Below are 19,825 nucleotides of genomic sequence, written 5' to 3'. Positions count from 1 at the left end.
CCAGACAGGACTCTGCTGCTTTCTCCCAACTTTAGTCTGCATGTTTCCAGGTAGAGTGGGGACCAGAAGACGACTGGAAACAACTAGTGACGAGAAGTGACGAACTGTTAACTGTCATATGGTGCCAGCAGCTAAAATTGCTCAAGGGAAATAAATCGGTTTCATGTCAATCCGACATTGACAAAGACGAAAACGAAGGGAATTTTATCCATAATTTTTATACGTTTTAGTTAGTTTTGTAAACACAATACAGTTTTAGTTAGTTATCGTTTTTTCTTTTAACCCTCCGGTATCCTGTCCAGCAAGGCCCTTACTAAGCACCAAGTGTGCCTTTTTCGCACACTTGTGGAATAATGTTAAAAAAAAATTTTCATACAGTTTGTTTTTAATTCTTTTACACTTTTTTCTATTTCATCAACCTGAGCCGTAAATAAAAATACCAAATACTCAATAATTGCCACATTTTTTAACCCTTTAAATGCCGAGTTTGTAATGTAAACAAACCATTTTTTTGGATGCAAAAAACAAAAAAATATATTTTTTTTTTCAATATACTACATAAAAAGTAGATCACATATTATTTGATTTTTTCATCCTGGCATATGTCAATGATTAACTCCAACATCAGTTAATTTGCATTATTATTTTGGGTGCTAGGTCAAATGTTCAAAAATACTAGCATCTGTCACCAAGTGTGCGTAAAATGCACACCTATAAATCTAACTATTAAATATTATATATTGATTTATTTTTCTGCTCTAATTTGATTTTAGTTTTGTAAATCAAGGTCAGCCCTAATCATACATATCAAATCGAAGAAATAGTGCGTTTTAGGCACACTTGGGAGACAGATGCTAGTCTTGTAATTTTCTTTTGTTTACAATGTGCAAATTTTAGTTGGTGGCCAGAATTTTAAAGACCATGCAAAAATGAACAACTTTTGAATTCTAACCTTACTTAAATTGTGAAAAATAATATGAAGTTTTTTAAAATGAAGTGCAAAGTGTGCCTAAAAGGTGCACCCAGATACCGGAGGGTTAAATATAGTTTTTATTTATTTCAGTTAACGAAAAGGTTTTTACAATTCTAGTTTTTGTCATTTCGTTAGTTTTCGTTAACGATAATAACCTTGGCAAGAACAGTCCCCACCCCCCCGCTTCCCACCCATGTTCCAACAGAACCCCACCCCTAACTAAAAAAAAAAAAAAAAAGGGGTCACTGTACCATTTAGCAGATTGGCTTTAATTTCTCTATAATAAAGGATCCGACTTATTAAACATCAGTATGGGTGACATTCAGCTTCTCTATGTGCGTTAGAAAAGGTTTCTTTATATCAGAATTTCTGAACACACCCTCTAGTACAGGGCTGACTCCTTTTGGTTCAGGGGCCATATTTAGCCCAATTTGTTCTCAAGTGGGCCAGACCAGTAAAATAATGACTTAATAACCAACAAATAATGACAAATCTATGTTTTTCTTTTTGTTTTAGTACAAAAACAACCCAATTAAATTATGAAAATATTTAAATTTTACAAAAAAGATGTGAATAACTTAAAAAAAATGTAATTTCATTTGAAAAATTTGTGCAATTTTAACAATATTATGCCTCGACTTATTATTTATACACATACATTACACACAATGTTCCATAAACATTTGGTAACAGGCAGAATATTGTAAAATTATTAATAAAAATTTTGGAGTTTGGAACTAAAATTTGAACAATTTCTATAATATTACATCTCTTATTATTAACACAACTCCAGATCACAGTGGCTCAAAATGCACAAAACATTTAGAAACAGGCAGAATATTGTTAAAATTGCACATTTTGGGTTGTTCATCTTTGTTTTTATTTATGTATTTATTTGCATTTTATTGTGAAAGAATAGTTTTATAAATGTAAATACTTTCACAGTGTAATGTTTTTTTCACTTACATTTTTTCCACATAATTTTTCACAAAGAAAATGTGTAGTTTTCATTATTTATGGGTTATTGTGTTGTTATTTTTACTGGAGATCACATTGGTCTGTATGTGAAACCTGAACCAAAAGGATTCGGACAACCTTGACCGTTCAGGTTAATTTTTGCACTTTCATCCCTCAGGCCAGAATGGAACCTTTGGTGGGCCAGATTTGGCCCCCAGGCCGCATGTTTGACACCTGTGCTCTTGTAGAATAGCGGACTTTCTCAAGCTACGGGGCCATAGGTCCTATTTTTGATCATGTAATAGTTTGCTATACTATGTTGCAAATAAACATTAATTTTAGAGGACATTTAGTCTATATAATGTATATGATGCAAATTTTTGGTGTCTGTCTCTCAGTTTCTCTTAGATGTCTTAGGGGGCCAGGGGGTTGAGGACATCTTTCCATTCTCTGTTCGGTCCATTTTTGTGACTGTGACTGTATCCGGGAAGGCTGAAGCGTAGTAACGCACGCAGTCACACGATCGGGTCAATAAAGATATGCCTTCTCAGATATCCTGCATTTTATTTGAACTTGATTTTTATTAGGAAAAGTGTGCGGTGTTTTAATTATATGAAATATATATTGAAACATTAAAAAAAAATTTTTACTACTATTTTTTTTTTATCGATTACTAGAAATTTCAGGTGACCCCATGTGGGGTCGCGACCCCAAGGTTGAAAAACACTGGGTTAGTGAAATCAAATCCAGTTTTTTATATGCTTTCCTCATGTATTTTTGGTCCTATAAAATTCTGCACCTTTGAGCATACTCAAAAACTCACCTATGATTCACCTGTGTGAGACACTTTTTTTCCATACTTTAAGACTTTCACACAAAATTCCAGCCTTTTCTCGGTCTGGAAAACAGCATTTCAAAATTCCATACTTGTTAAGACTAAAGACCTGCACAAGCACCTTTCCCCCTTCCCCCCTCCCATCTATTTAAAGCGTGTCAGTGTGTCATTTATCACCGGCTGCATTACCTTTTCATAATAGTTGATGTTTTTGTCGGCCATTCCCGTCAGGAGCTGTTTGAAGTCTTGCCTCTTGTTGCTCTGCCAGCGCTCCCAGTCCGCCTTCAGGTCAGCGTTGAAACACTCCACTTTGTCCTGACATTTCTCCACCTCCATCGGGATCTACAGGGGACACAGAGACAACTACAACTACAGGGGCCTCCAGGGGACATGATACAGGTCTACAGATTAAGGACTAGAAACGCAGGAGTGTGGGAGGTGTGGGAATTTATGGAGAAGACAAGGGTTATGTTCTATTGTAGTTTTAGTGATGCTGTGATATAAAGCATGCACTTTAAATGACACTTCCCTGGTAAGAGAGTGCATGAAACGGGTTATTTAATAAAAGGATGTGGTGAATGATTATTTCTCTGGTTAAAAAACTTGTACAACAGGAAGATAAAATGATACCACGCACAGAGGGAAACCACTGGTGTTCCGGAAATGTCAACGCTGAACACCGGAGTTAATGGCCGTTCAGATTCAGATGAGAGGAAGAAGGACACTTACAGGCGTTCTGTCCTCCTGTTTGCGTAATACAGCTGCTTCTAGTCGACCCTCGTACTCCGCCTGACTCAGGTCTCGCTTCCTCAGAACATTCTGTAGGCAAACGACAACAACAGAAGAGGATTTTTGACGGATTTATTTTATTTTATTTATTTGCGGATCATAAACAGCAAGAGAAAAATAAAAAAAATAAAAAAAACAACAACATTCAAACAAGCAACATCATTGCGCAGGAGAGGATAGAAGCCAAAAAAGGCTTATGTGAAAACCTCCCTGGAAATAAACAATACACAGGAAGAAAAAAAGAAAAAAAAAAAAAAAAAAGGGAAAAAAAAGAAAAATACGATATAACTGAAATAATGATCGAAAGTAAAAACAATAAATACAAAAAATATTTATTTTTGTGTTTAAATAAAATCAAATCAAATTTTATTTATATAGTGCTAAATCATAACAAAAGTTATCTCATGACACTTAAAATATCGAACCTGTCGAAACCAGACTCTCAAGCCAATTTACAAAAAAACCAACAGAATCCGCCAGTCTATTAGTTTGACATGTAAAGATGCAGGAATAAAGAACTGCTGAATCAGAAGAACAGGATGTGACACATGCAGAGTCTGAGATGCAACTTCCTCTATTCTGGGTCAGAGGTGACTCGGCTGAAATAAAGACTGCTGGTTTTGTGTGTATCGGCAAGATCACATCTATGAAACCACCACGCAGATAGTGCCGGTCTCAAATAGTTATGCATGATTAAAATACAGAAAACCACAGTCTCTGGTCCTGTGTTAAAATACAAAAATATTGGTATGATATATTATTCTTTCATTCATTCATTTTCTGAACCCGCTTTATCCTCACTAGGGTCACGGGGGTCGCTTGGAGCCTATCCCAGCTACATAGGGGTGAAGGCGGGGTTCACCCTGGACAAGTCGCCAGTTCATCGCAGGGCTGATGAATTATTTGAAATACATAAAGTTCTCAAAATGGAGCTTGAATTCGACCCAGTTTCTCTCCTTCTGGGCCTTCCTAGTGTCTGTGTACCTGAAGTATAACAGAAAAAAACTGTATAATGTTATGGCATTCTGTGCTCGGAAAAATGTTCTACAGCACTGGATTTCGGATAGGGTGTAAGAAAATATCAGTTCTGCAATATATAGTGATATTTCATTTCATGGTACTGTATGTTATAACCCTAGGTCATAATTTGTCTATTTATGTTTATATGTACAGGGTGGGGAAGCAAAATGTACAATATTTTGAGGCAGGGATTGAAAGACAGTGTATGACCAATTAGTTTATTGAAAGTCATGAGAATTTATTTGCCACAAGAAAACTGTACATAATAGAAAATGTTTTTATTCTATGTGTCCTCCTTCTTTCTCAATAACTGCCTTCACACGCTTCCTGAAACTTGCGCGAGTGTTCCTCAAATATTCGGGTGACAACTTCTCCCATTCTTCTTTAATAGTATCTTCCGGACTTTCTCGTAATAGTTTTGCTCATAGTCATTCTCTTCTTTCCATTATAAACAGTCTTTATGGACACTCCAACTATTTTTGAAATCTCCTTTGGTGTGACGAGTGCATTCAGCAAATCACACACTCTTTGACGTTTGCTTTCCTGATTACTCATATGGGCAAAAGTGTCTGAAAAGGTATGGATATTAGTGTTAGGTATGATTATGGCATCAATATATGTTTGGTTTCAAAACAACTGACGTAGTGCCTGCTGAGAAAAAACAACTAAATGTTCATTGTAAATTTTGCTTCCCCACCCTGTATATATGTGTATTTTTCCGATGTGTTCTCCCCCAGTCCTGTAGGTGTGCTGTGTCTGTCTTGCGTCTCTTTGTTTCATGCAGGAAGCTGATTAGTGGAGCGAGATTACCCGGCCCCTTTAAAAATGGGACTAGATCCTCCAGCTTACTCTCTCCTTGCTCTCTGCCAACTCCCAACTGTGGTTCCTGTGTGCGTTTGGATCGTCAGTCGTCGTGTGTCTGTGTTAGTTGATAAAATTGTAAATAGTGGTAAATAGTGCCTTTGTTTGTAAATGAGTCCTATTTTCTGGTAGGGGAGGGCGGCTCTTTTGTTTTCACCTTTTCTCCTGTTTTTCGTTTAGAGAGTTTAGGGTAGTTTCATGTATTTTATTTCTTGCATTTATTCTTGATCAGGGAATTTAGTTTTAACTTTGAAGAAGACTTTTTGTTGTTTTAGGCAAGCCCTCCCCTAACCCTCCTTTAGTTATTTAATTATAAATATCTGAACTTTAGTTTTGGACTGATGTGTGTGTTTGGGAGTTGGGAGGGGACAAGGGAGCACATTATGTACATCTCGGTAAACCCCTAGGCCGGGACATAACACTGTATCAACATGAAAAAGTACTGTACTGATATTTTTAGGTATTTATTCAAACGGAGACATGGCAAAGGTTCATGTTTTTGTTTTTCTTTTTTGTGTATATGTTTTGGGGAATCCTGCAAGCTCTTTTATTTCTATATTCACATGGGTGTTTTTGTTCTGTTGTTTGTACTAAAAAAGTACTATTGTGATATTGCAGGTCATGCATGTAGTTTTTTTTAAATGATAACACTGTTTTGTTAAATAATGGTTATTTCAAGCATCCTAAAAGCACTTTTAACTGTCTGAGCGGCAGATGTTAGTTTCTTTGTTGGGATCGCACAAAGATAATGTTCTGATGTTGGATGATTCAGGGACCGCCCACTATGCATTCTATTCACAACTAATATACTTTAAACATTTGAGCAGGATCTGAAACTGTAATGTCTGTTAAACATAATTTTATTTATTTGTGTGTTTTTTTTGTACTGTGATTTTATTTTTATTTATCTGTAAAAAACAGTAGTTTTTACAGAGGAAAGTTTTGTGATATAGTATTAAATCCTTGTCTGATCAAATAAAAATTTGTTCAGTCTTTGTGCATACTTCTGGTATAATTCCATTTTTCCAGGAAATAATCTCCTACAAAAACAAAACAAAACAAAACAAAACAAAAAAATTACCTAGTTAACAGTATTGTGATATATCATATCGTGGTCCTACTATATGTGATTTGTATTGTATTACCAGATTCTTGCCAATACACACCCCTAATTATGGATAAACCCCCCTCAGTTCCAGGGTGGCATAGGATACTAATGGAGTCCATACCCCTGGACTTTGTGACCTGTCTCATGCACCACATGACCGATACCTTTGAAAGAATATGGAAACCATTCCTTGACTACATTAATGTGAACATATCTGCTATAATGATAAAAGCATTTGTATAAAAATGATTTTTTTTTTTTTTTTAAATCCAGCTTCCATTGTATTGTGTTCTGCATAATATACTGTACCTTTCATATGTATAGCCTAGAAGGTATGTGTATGCACATATGTATATGTGTGTGTATATGCATATATATAATTTTATTCATCTATTTTCTGACCACTCCCAGCCTGTGTTTTGTTTTATTATTTTGTTTAATATGTGTGTTTAAAAAAGAAAAAACAATAAACACATTTATAAAAACAAAAAAAAGAAAACCACAGTCAATATTAAAACTGACGAGACATATTTAGTTCGAATAGATCTCAAACTGAATGTGGCCACACCAAAACAAAGGTATGTGGTTTAGGTTTACATGTAAAGTAGCACCAACAGAACACAGTGGATCTACAAATACACAAAACATTTAGTAACAGACATATTGGTAAAACTACACTTAAGATATTTCAGGTTGTTCATATTTGTTCAGATTATTCACATTTATTGTGAAATGATCATTTGTAAATGTCAATATTTTCATGTAATTTTACTCTTTTAAACTAAAACAAAGAGGAAAATTTTGTAGTTATCATTATTTATGGGTTATTATGATTTTATTTTCTTTTACTGGTCTGATCCGCGTCAGATTGAATTGGTGTATATGTGACCCCTGAGCTAAAGGGATTCTGACGTCCTTGATTGTTAAAATCTTCAAAGCAATTTTTGCACTTTACGAACTCATCCCAGGGGCCAAGACAAGATAAGACAAGACAAGACAAGACAAGACAAGACAAGACAAGACAAGACAAGACAAGATAAGATAAGATAAGATAAGATAAGATAAGATAAGATAAGATAAGATAAGATAAGATAAGATAAGATAAGATAAGATACACCAAACATCCACTAGTTTGCGTATCTGGAGGGAGTTCTCCTGGAAAAATCTGGTGCATTTCTTTATTACACCTAAGAAGAAAAGTAAGCAGTTAAACAGCAGAAATGTTGGAGGGACTGTGGAGTGCTTAATGAAGATCACACACACGTTTGTTGGAAATATGATAAAATAATTGGGTTTTGGGAAATGGTATGTGGAGTACGACAACAAATATTGGCGTGAGATTCCAGTGTGCTGTGATGTTCTGTATTTGTGTAACTTATCTGATGGAAATGTAGTGGGAAACGACATATACTTGGTTAAGGTACTTTTAGTGGCTGCAAAAAAAGCTATTACGAGGCACTGGGGAAGGACAGAAGCACCAACACAGGACCAGCGGATCACAATTATTGAAGGAATATATACAATGGAAAGGGTGACTCATAGACTGAGACTACAGGAAGCACAAATGGACAAAAAGTGGAATAAATGAACTGTTTACAGAGCGAAGAATGATGGAAAGACTGGATCATGCAAATGTAATGAAATGTGTGTAATGTACCCAAGCAAGGTTGGTTGGTTTGTTTTTTTGTTGTTTTGGTTAAATATGCATGTAGAAAATTTCAATAAAAACTTCAGTGAAAAAAAAAAAGATAAGATAGTTTTATTTGTTATTATAGGGGACATATGAAGCTTTTCATCGACTCCTGAATTACCTGGAGAGGAACATCAGAGGATTATCCAGGACACATTACAGAGTTCAGCCTCTCCAGCTGAATCCGTGTATCTTTCGTTCTTTTCATAGTCAAATAAGAATGCGGAAAACGAAAAAAATGAATCGATTGTGGTTGAGTGTGTTGTTCAGAGGCAAACGATACTGGTTCCTCAAACGTGTGGTTAATGGCTCACAAAAAGTCGACTTTAGAGATCAAAGCGAGCTACAAATGTTACGGATGTTAAAACACTAGCTACTGGTATGCTAACAACAAGCTAACAATAATATTTCTGTGTCGTCCCCATAATGCTGTTTGCTCGGTGGGTTCGTAAAAGGCAGAACTGAACCGTGTTTCAGTAGACTGGGTTATTGTCCACATTATGGAGAACATGTCCAATTAAATCACGGTTTCTTTGTTTTGTTCTTTACAGTTGTTGTCCATGGACGAGGAGGCAGATTCACAGCAGCAGCACCTGGATTTTTCTTCACCTTTGTAAAGTTTTTAAAGCATTTTTTTATTTGAGCCTATTTATTATTTTTACCTCAGTGTGAAAAAAAAAAAACCATTTGAAATGCATAAAGTTAATTTTGTCCATGTTTTCCTGTGCCTCACATAAACTTGGGTAATAATACTGCTCTGCTGACATGAATAATTATCTGTTTACAGACTATCCTTGCATGATGTTTCTACGTATGTAATATAGAAACCCACATATTTATGTTTATCGCAAACGTCACAGAGTGAATATTTGTGTTTTTCACCTCTGGACTGAAAGGCTTGTAGACACAAGAGCAGCACTTGCTTTCAAATGAGCGTCTCCTGCACCAGACCCAGTCACGTGATCATGTTTTATGATGACGTAATGACGTGGCTCTGACTTGGTTCCGCTTGGCTCTTGGCCAATGGAAAAGCAAATCGGTTCTTTGGATGCACCAGGCTGGTCCTAGCACCGGCACTAAACTAGCACCAGGTTCTTTATGGTGGAAAAATACACACGAAATTGTCTTTATGACCGCAGAATACTAGCAAACCCACGATTGTCCAGCTCAACATACGAAGTCAGGAACTTCCGGGTCATACCAAATCGGATATCAAAAATGTCAACATGAAGCCCAACATTTAGTCCATTTGCTTATTTCCAATTTTTAATTTGTGCATTCAGTTGAAATAATGAAAAAACAACTTGTTTTTTGATTTTTAGTTTTTGATTTGTACATAAATAACGATATAAAGAGTCATTTTTTTGTTTTCCAATTGTTGATTCTCAATTGAATATGAAAAGAACGAATGATTCTGATTCAGCTGCAGTTTACTCCTCTATTCGGTTCATTTTAATTTTCACAGGAGACGCTGGTATCTCTCACCTTCATGGACTCGATGTAGAGGATGTACTCTCTGAGAACGGGCAGGAAGTCCTGGCTCATGTTCTCACTGAGGTCCTCCAGGCCTGTGCAGCACGTGGTCACGCAGCCCGCCACACCCTCCAGGGGGCGCCGCAGCTCCTCCTCCGACCCCGCCCAGCTAGAGTAGAGGGTGCCGTACTCACGCAGCTCTGTCAGGTACTCTGAAGAGGACAGATGGAAAACAAAACAAAACAGATACACGACTGAAACAAGGCGCCATGGTTGTATTCACATATACAACAGAATATATTTAATATGGAAGAAATGAACTACAAAAGGTAAAAATACAATCTATTTAGGGTGCACAAAATCTATTAAAAATGACACATATAAAGTAGAAAAGTAAATATATTAAGCACTGAGTAAAAAAAAAATGAACTGTGTTCTGTAAGGAATCAATATCAAGTCGAATTTACGATGTCAGGTTAAGTTAAGTTAAGATTTTATTGATCCCACCATAGACAAATTTCACAGATGACAACAGCAAACAACACACCAGTGCAAGAGAAAGACAGGTAGAAAAAAAAACAACACAAGTGAGAATGAAATGTAGAGGAAAATAAGAAATTTGGTATTTATATAAATATTTATAGAAATAGAGAATTAGAATTAAACATTCTTAAAATTTAAATGGTATTTACATATCTACATTATTTCCATTGTGGTTGCACATGTACATGGTAATGTTCTGTTCTACGCTCCAGTCCTGTGGTCTGGATGCAGATCAATCTCCCAATAGAAGTGGGAGGGACTTTCACTGGAGGAGAACTCAACTAATGAAATAAAAGTCCATATATGACTTCCTCTGTGCTCAATAGTCAAATTTTGAATACTTCAAACAATTGTCAAAAATCCAAAAATCAAAATTTCTCAAAACTGTGAACACACTTTGTAGATAATGTCCCAAAGAAGCTACATAAAAAATTTGAAATGAATCTGACGAATAGCTTCAGAGAAGAAGATTGTTGAAATGCAGACAGTGGTGACCTTGAGTTTGACCCTTCAAGGTCACTCAAGGTCAGAGGTCATGGACCCAAATGAAAGCCCATATATGACTTCTATCAGTGCTCAACAGTAACTTATATTGGTATCTGTGACCATTTATATGTTATAAACCATCAAAATATGGACCATTAGAAGGAAATTCATTAAAAAAAATCAAAAAGCTAAATTTCTGAAAAGTGTGAAGAGACTTTGTAGATATTAGGGATGCAACGGTACTCAGGAAAACCATGTACTGTTCGGTCCGCCCTGCACGGGACAATACGCCCTTATGGACGGCAAGATTTTGATTTTGCAATTGATTTTGCCAAGTCTCTCTCTCTCTGAGCATGCATATGAACACACAGTGACAGTGAGAGACAGTGGACAGAGAAGCGGCTTTAGACTCAACACATCAGAGTCCTGCATGGGTTTACCACTTTTCCAAACCCACACCTGCCCGTACCCGCATACATTAGACCCTCAACCCGACCCCTGATTAAACACATTGTCTACACCAGACCTGGGCAAAGCGAGCCACATGCGGCCCGATGGCTGACCCTGACCGGCCCGCATGGGGTCACTGGCAAATTAAAAGTCAATGCAAATATTTATCAGGGTAATAGATGTGACCAATGCAACGGCACAGCTTTTATTTAGTAGGATCTGCTAAATTAGCGTGTTTTTGCACATACTTTGCATTCTCAGCATGAAGCTTATGGTTATAATAAAGCTTATTGGTTTGTTGGTCAGTTTCAGCCCATTAAGATGTCAGCTAATGTCAAAAAAAGAAAGAAAGATCGATTAAGAATGCAAAGATTTTAACAAGACATGGACTTCTAAGTATTTCTTCACTAAAGTCAGAAAAGGAACTGAGATATGCAAACAAACAAAGCTGCATTTATGGTTTTTCATGTAAAGTTAACATGGAGCTGGTTTTGCACATTTTTGAAAATGTTTTTGTGAATATTCATTAGATAGTTGTATTCTGTGCTCCACATTTTCACTGTATCATTGTACTGTTTCATTTACTGTTTTTATGGAGATATATATTGAGCAGAGCTGCAAATGAATTGATCCGGCCCTTAATAACTGTCAAAGTTTCTCATGTGGTCCCACAGGAAAATTAATTGCCCACCCCTGGTCTACACAGTACCGACCCAGTGCAGGACTCTGACACACATACTGTACAATACCATGACACTCTATTACAAGGAAATACATACGGTAAATAACCGTGGTGTTTTTATACCGCCGTTTTCTTTTACATCCCTATGCAAAACAGGAAGTTATTTATTTTTTAAAAAGCCCCCTTTGGGCCTTATGTGTGCACTTGTCTGTTTTATACGACTGTATACAAGTAAAGGAATAAAAAAGGGTTCTATTGTTCAGGACAAAAAGGGTTATTTTATTCAGTACAGTGATAGAATTTGTTCCTACTGTGAAATTCTGGTTTTGCTGACACACAAACTATAAATATAACTTCGGGAGAAAAAAAAGTTCTCTTTACGCACAAAACATGTACCAAAACCGAACCAAAACCGAGGTATAGACCGATCTGTGGGCTACCTGTACTGATGGACCCCTGGTAGACATTATATACATAGACAGACTTTGTTTTTTTTTTCTTGTGTATACTATTGAACAATATTTGGAGTTTAACATGTTTTACTAAAAAGATCCGACGACCTTGTTAAAAAGGCTTAAATCAGTGTTTTTCAATCTTTGGGTCGGGACCCCATGTGGGGTGGCCTGGAATTTAAATGGGGTCGCCTGAAATTTCTAGTAATTGATAAAAAAAATATATATATGAGGTGAGTTGACAGAGACAATCCCAATCCATAGCAGACAAACTGAAGCTGAAACTGAAGCACTGTGGTTCTGTTTATCTGTCAAATGTTCATTGTGGTCAGTTTCAGATGCTGCAGCTCTTTCATCATTCATAGTTTGAGTTCTTGTTTCTTCAGTATTAATTGTCAGCCTTGTAAATCCTAGCTGGACTGACTGTACATATCCTGACCAAGGAAAATCAAATTCTCCCTTTGAGCAGTAATCTACACCTGGATTTACTGCCTCTGTCCATAATAATATACATTATATAGACTAAATATCCTCTAAAATTAACCTTTATTTGCAACATAGTATAGCAAACTATTACATGATCAAAAACAAATTAATTTTAGCAAAAAACAGTCTCTGTTTTGAACGTCTGGGATCACCAGAAATTTGTGATGTTAAAATGGGGTCACGAGAGAAAAAAGGTTGGAAACCACTTAACTCTTTCATGCATGAATTATGAGAACCTTAATCAAGATTTTTTTTTTTTCCTGAGTGTTTTATTCATCTTTAAGCATGAAATAAAAAAAAATTGCGATTGAAATTTTTCTTATGAACCTTTTTTTCATGGAGTTCCAAAAATGTCCACTTAGCTGGACATCATGTGTTTAATTTTTGAAGCAAAGAAACATGTATTTACTGATATATTGTGTGAAAACTATAAAATAAAAACATTGTTAATGTTGCTAATCTGATGTTTTTTCTCACATTTTAACATGTTCCAGTACTAGTCACTACTCATTTCATGGAGATAATATGCAAAAAAAAAAAAAAAAACAACTGTTAATTACAATATAATAAGAATATTAATCAATTGATTTACACTCAAACATGTTAGTGCAGATCAGGTTTATCAAGAACAGCAAAGTTACAGTAATGGTATGAATTGCGCTGTATGGGATGATGTATAAGCGTCCACTGTGTTGGCTGATATGGAACTAAAACAATAAAAACCCATGAATATATGTATAAGAGAACAGCTTTGAACAGCTGTCCACTGGATTGACCACTATGCATGAAAGGGTTAAATAGACATTTTCTTCACCCTCACTGAAAATACAAGAATGTTTAAACCTACTTCCTGCCTCCCTTTTAGTCCACTGTGAATCTTTGTGCACTGACAGCTTCATAACACTCTGGTAAAGACAGACACTTGATCATCACTGGCTCCAAAATGTTTGTGTTTCCTTAAATGCTGGTGGTTGGTCTGTAACAGTAAAACCTTTTCTCTTCAGCAGATCAATGTGAGAAAACCATGAAACTGTGCACAGCAAAACACAGATTATAGTGAGAAAACACCTAAAAGCCTCTGCCTCTCAAACGGTCTCTTTTCTCACTGGGGAGCCGGGTGAATCCTCCTGTTCAATTACAAAAGCTGTATCTGTAAATTATTCATGAAAAAATGATGATGGCTAAGCATTACTGCCGATCCAAGCCTGTACATTAGTTTTTTTTTTCCTATGAATTCTTGTCTTCTTAGCTCAGTGCCTTTATTATTACCTCCTTTTTCCACAGATTTTATTGCATCTCCAAACGCAAACACCTTACGTTTACACTGCAGTCTTTTTACACCAGACTCCATGTACCTGAACCCACTGACAGATGGTGATAACAGGCCTTTCACATGGCGGATGACGGGTATTTACAGAATTGCTTGTCATGCGTGAATTGGGTCAGCAGTTAAAAACCGTGCACCCTCATGACCCTGTCGGTTTTATCTCCAAAACAAACAGAGGCTTCAGAGAAAGTGGAAGAGAACAAGTCTTGGAAAATCAGGACTTTCTGTAGAAGAGGTGGGGAAGTGGACTTCCCTTCCAACAGATATAGAATAGAAAAGATCTTTATATTCACTGTCATGGGAAAAGTGAAAATCAGTTCGCAGCAAAAAATTAAGTGCAAAAGGGACTGTATAAGAAAAATATTCCACAGAGTATTAAGAAAAAGTAAGAATGTGCAAGGCTTCTGTAGCGGCTATTTGTCATCAAATTTAAACTCGTTAAAAGTGACTGAACTTCAGACTTTAACATAACTCAAATAACCACTAGATGCACCATGGGTTCATGGTTTACAGTCGGAAACACAACGTCCATACCATAGATGCATTCCAAGTGGTTTATTTTCAGGCTTTTTGCAGACAAACAACAGCCAAGGTCTTTTTGCTGTCTCTCCTGCTCATCCTGGTTGACTTGACAACTGTGACTGTCTGGTAAAAAACCATAGGCCCACCCAGGTGCATGATGGTCCAATTTGGTGCTGCCTATTTATACCTTTGCGCCCACAGTCTAAACTAATAAGAAACACACAAAACCAGAAGGTGCAAAATACTAAAGAATGAAAGTAAGAACCATGAAAATCAGAAAATAAATATTTATATTCTAAATATTCAACAAACAAAAAAGTAAACAAGCAAAATAAACAGGTAAAATATACTAAATTACTAAACAAAAAAGTAAATTAACTTTAAACAAAAACTAAATAGACAAACAGCTCCTACAGCTTCAGAGTAAAATATTAATACACATATGCTACTAAAGTACCACTAGAACTTCTGAAATGAACAAAATATACAAAAGAAATATACAAAGCTAACTCTATACAATAGATACGAGGTCAGATATCAGAGGGTCTGGCAGCTTTGCACTGTTTAAAAAACCACTTAAACTTTGGCTAAAATCCACACAAAACTGTTACCATTATTAAAGGTGTGGGAGACTTTCGTGACCAATTTTTCATCAGATCTGTAAAACCTCAGTCATAGCCTAAGTATCACGAATCTGTAAGTCTTTCTGTGATTACTCACCTGAATCTCTTGCATTACGGTGAACAATTTCAAAGTGACATCCACCATAAACAAACCATGTGTTTACAAACAGAGCCGGGAGGTAACTCAAACATCTTTGGAATTTTGTTGCGACGTGCATTGCGGGAAGCGAAGGCTCACGCTGACGCCTGGCAGCGGCAGCGCAACCATATATTATATGGATGAAACAAACATGACGTGGAAACGGCTGAAACGTGGAAACAGCTGGAGGAATATGCATAGAGGGAAGGGAGCTCCTGCCGTTTCCGCATTGTGTCTGTAGCAACTGCCGCTGCCAGACAGCAGAGCAAACCGGCGTTTCCCACAATGCACATCGTAACAAAATTCCAAAGATGCCCAAGTTACCTCCAGGTGTAAACATATGGTTTGTTTATGGTGGATGACACTTGGAAATTGTTCACCATAATGCAAGAGATTCAGGTGAGTAATCACAGAACGACTAACGGATTCGTGATACTTAGGCTATGACTGAGGTTTTACAGATCTGATGAAAAACTGGTCACGAAAGTCTCCTGCACCTTTAAGCGCCTTAGCCACTTATTATTTGCACTAGTGAATCTCACTCAGGGTTTGATCTTTAAAGATGCTGCTAGAACTACAGTAGGACCTTTTAATGGTACTTGGACAAAACACTACTTTTATTCACTATTTATATGTTGTACAGAATATATTTTTTATCCTGTGTTATTTAGTCTATATTGTCATTATTGAATTTTTAGGTTTATACTATATTGTTGTATCTGTATCTGCATTTCGTTTTTAAACTGTCAACCGTTTTATGTAATGTCCTGTTTTTATATTCTGTATTTACTGTTGTCTGTGTACCTGCTATGTAAATTAGCTTTAGCTCACTCTGATGCAATCGTGTGATTGTACATTGTCCCTGTCAAATAAACAATGAACTAAAGTAAAGTAAAGTAAGCAGAATCCAGTGAAACACACGAGAACAGTCGGATCAGAAAGAAAAGACACTTTTCTGTCATATTAAATACTTGTATTATTAAAAAGAGTTTTTTATTTTACTACTATTATTTCTTAATTTTGTGTTCAGGAATAGTTTTCATTAGATTTATTTAACAAACGTCATGATCTGCTCTGATATTTTTAATACTTCTTTACTTCTGTTCACTCTTTCAGTTCAGTTTTTAGCTTTATTTTAATTTCAAGACATTGATTAGTTTTAGCTTAGCTTGACTTTTTTTTTTTTTTTCCAGCTATAAGGAAAGACTTGATTAACAGAAGCTGCATAATGGTAGGATGAAAAAAACATGATTATAAACCATCAAAATATGGACGATGATAAGTGAGGTAAATTTCTTACATTTCAAAAATTCATCAAAATTTTAAAAATTCAAGTTTCTCAAAACTGTGAATAAACTTTGTAGATACTGTCCCAAGAAATTTGAAATGAATGTAACCAGTAGTTTCATCAAAGGTGTTTCTAATGAAGATGCCGCCGTCGGACACATCTCCTTTACACCGGCTCATGGCCCATGGGTCGGTGGGTGAACTCCCCTTTATTACATTCAGTTTGTTTTGTATTGTTCAGTGCTAGTTTTAGTTTTTGTTAAATATAACACTTAACTATGTGTTGTTTTGACACATGAATAAAGACATAAAACTGCCTTATAATTTTACAAGACCTCCAAGGAGTTGCATGAACTGGAGGTCAAAGGTCAGTTCAGACAGACCTGCCTCTGTGTGACATCATCGGTTCTATCAGTGTGATACCTGACTGCTCCTTCAGGATCCTCTGGGCGATGCGGTCGATAGTTCCCAGTTTCTGGCTGAAGGTGTCCAGATATTCTCCCATGGCGCAGAACTCAGGTGGCCGTGCCCGCATCTTATAACCCCCCGCCACGTGTTTGACCGACTCGCCCACCTTGGTCAGCAGAGCCAGACCCTGACGCTTGTTCAGGTCCTGCAAACACAGCGACATAAAGCAACATATGATTAAATCCAAAGGTATTATCTACATCCTCCTGAGACCCAGGAGAGTAAACATTTGAGCTTTTTTACATTAAACAAGTGTCTTTATTCGAAACTGCATAATGCAACCGTTTTTCAGATACATCCTACTATATCCTACTATAATGGACGTTCTGCGTCCAGTGCGTGTTCGGCGTGTGTTTGTCCGATCGATGTCCCATCGATGTTGCAGCACAGGAGGGCGTTTGTGTGGGTTTTCCTCAGCCTTCACAGGCCCGATCGCCGCCAAACTCGCCAAATGAATAGAAACATTACCCGGCTATCTACTAGGCACAATTTTATGACCGTATTCAAATGTTGTGAGGTATTCTGGCCGATTTTATCTGTCCTGGCTCACTCAGCCAGGCACAACAGATGTGACGTTCGTGGACGACTCGAGACTTTTGAACGGCTCTTTCAAGTGAACGATAAGAACTGATTCATTGTGAGCCGTTCGTTTACGTGCCGTTCTTATATTCAAATTCCCACGCTGCCTTCATGCTTCACCTGTGTGTCCATGAGTCTGAGTTGTCCACGCTGCCTTCACCTGAACGACTAATGACATCTCCGAGTTTGAGTTGTCCCAGCACACCCCATTCACTTGAACGCAGCTACGTGTGCAGCTAATTTAGGGGAGGAGTTATCAGTGACGGTCCAACTGACTGGACTGGAGACATTTACTGCTGGATCAGGGAGGAGCGACTGAAAAAAGTGGAGATGTGGGATTGACCGGAGGAGCATCTTCTTCCTATAAATGCAGATATGCATTCATGTGGTGGAAAAGCCGGGCCCTGGTGGACCCCAGCCTCACCACAGTTATGGTATTCAGTACCTGTCTGCTGTTCTACTCTATGCAACTGGCCGTGAAACACGCTCAGAAATCTGTTTCCTTTTACATATTTGAAGGTTTATCAAAAAAGTAACGCAATAATTACTTTCCCGGGTAACTAATTACATTTCTGAGTCATTCCGTTCCTAATTCAATTACTTTTTTGGACAAGTAATTAGTAACTACAACTATGTACTTTTTAGAAGTCATTTGCTCAACACTGGTGGTTATGCTGCCGTTCATGACATTTCTACTCCTACCAGATGATGCTACAATGTGAAGGCTGCAGTTCACTACCGCTGTATGAATTTAATCATGCTTGACAGGCCAAACAAATACATGCTCTTCCCTTCATGCCTCGCATGTTGGCTCAGATTATTACCTTCACAATGCATGATTAAATGATAGTTTACGAATGGATAGTGGTGGCAGACAAGTTCTACTTTATCATGCTATCATACAATGGCACCACGGGTACAATACCGCTAGTTTCTTAAATTATCATTTTTTATTTATTTATTTTTCAATAGAATCTGCTTTGCAATGGACAGCATTTTTAAGTAAAACTATCAAACTTTTGTCCCCTACAGAGGACAAAAATATATTGGTGAGTCTGAGGAGGATAAAACATGGAAATAACCCCTCCTTCCTCACATTAACAGACCATGAAGTCAGTTGGTGTCTAGAGTTTTTAATCCTGTATTTAGATGAAATATCAAATAAAACAGAACAGCCTCTATTGTCATTGTGTGCACAATTAAATTAAATGAATGGAAAAATATGAAACTATATGAATACAAAAACAAAACAATATATCAGAAAATAAGAACAAAGTGAATATAAAATTACAAAAACTAAGAAGTAAAATACAAAAATAGAATATGACATTTTACAAAAAGTAAAATAAGAATAGAACTGAAAGTAGAATAAAACAAAGAGACAAAATATGAATAGACACCATATTAACAGTAAGTATATTTATGGACAAGTCTACAAAAATAGTGTATTTATGTTTGAATAAGTGTTGCATTGTTATTACAAGAGTGGAGGATTTTGCACAAACTGCAGAGGATTATTGCACATAATTCACATTACACAGGAATATTGCTCATTATTGGAAGTGATTGCATGAGGATACATTAAGGGAAGTGATTGTACAGGAAGAACACCAGAGTTATGACTCTTTGCAGTTCAGTGGTGACGGCTCTAAGGAAGAAACTGTGTCTGAATCCATTTGTCCTTATTCGGATGGACCTGTAGCATCTGCTATATGGTATTTTGCGTTTCCTTTTGAAGTATTATTATTGATATTCCCACAGGGGAAGTATCTGAACAAGTTCATATTTTGCTTTTCACCTTTTTTGCACAATATCCAACCTTTCTCTACATCCGGGGTGTCAAACTCTATTTAGTCCAGTTCCACATTTAGCCCATTATGATCTGAAGTGGGCCGGAACAGTCAAATAACAACAATAACCTGTAAATCATGTCAACTCCAGTTTCCTCTTTGGTTTAGAGTGAAAAAAAGTAAAATTACATTAAGGAAAAATGTTTGTATCCGCAAACTATTCTTTAAAAAAAAATTTAGTAACATGAGCAACCACAAACAACCTGAAATTTCTTATGAAAAATG

The 19,825-nt window shown here is 36.7% G+C and overlaps 1 protein-coding gene across 1 annotated transcript in view; it reads right to left on the bottom strand.

Moving 5' to 3' along the window:
- The window catches only part of snx30 (sorting nexin family member 30), a 48,166-nt gene that overhangs the window by 812 nt on the left and 27,529 nt on the right, over positions 1 to 19,825 (bottom strand). The window contains exons 5-8 of the mRNA XM_030150456.1: positions 17,127 to 17,316; positions 9,719 to 9,918; positions 3,495 to 3,584; positions 2,955 to 3,107 (exon numbers count right to left, since the gene is read on the bottom strand). Coding sequence (XP_030006316.1) covers positions 2,955 to 3,107; positions 3,495 to 3,584; positions 9,719 to 9,918; positions 17,127 to 17,316 — 633 coding nt within the window. The remainder of the gene's footprint in view (positions 1 to 2,954; positions 3,108 to 3,494; positions 3,585 to 9,718; positions 9,919 to 17,126; positions 17,317 to 19,825) is intronic.

Source organism: Sphaeramia orbicularis, chromosome 12 (genome assembly GCF_902148855.1).
Source record: "Sphaeramia orbicularis chromosome 12, fSphaOr1.1, whole genome shotgun sequence".
NCBI lineage: Eukaryota > Metazoa > Chordata > Actinopteri > Kurtiformes > Apogonidae > Sphaeramia > Sphaeramia orbicularis.
The sequence above is the reverse complement of the archived record's forward strand: the minus strand, read 5'-3'. Positions and strand labels throughout refer to the sequence as shown.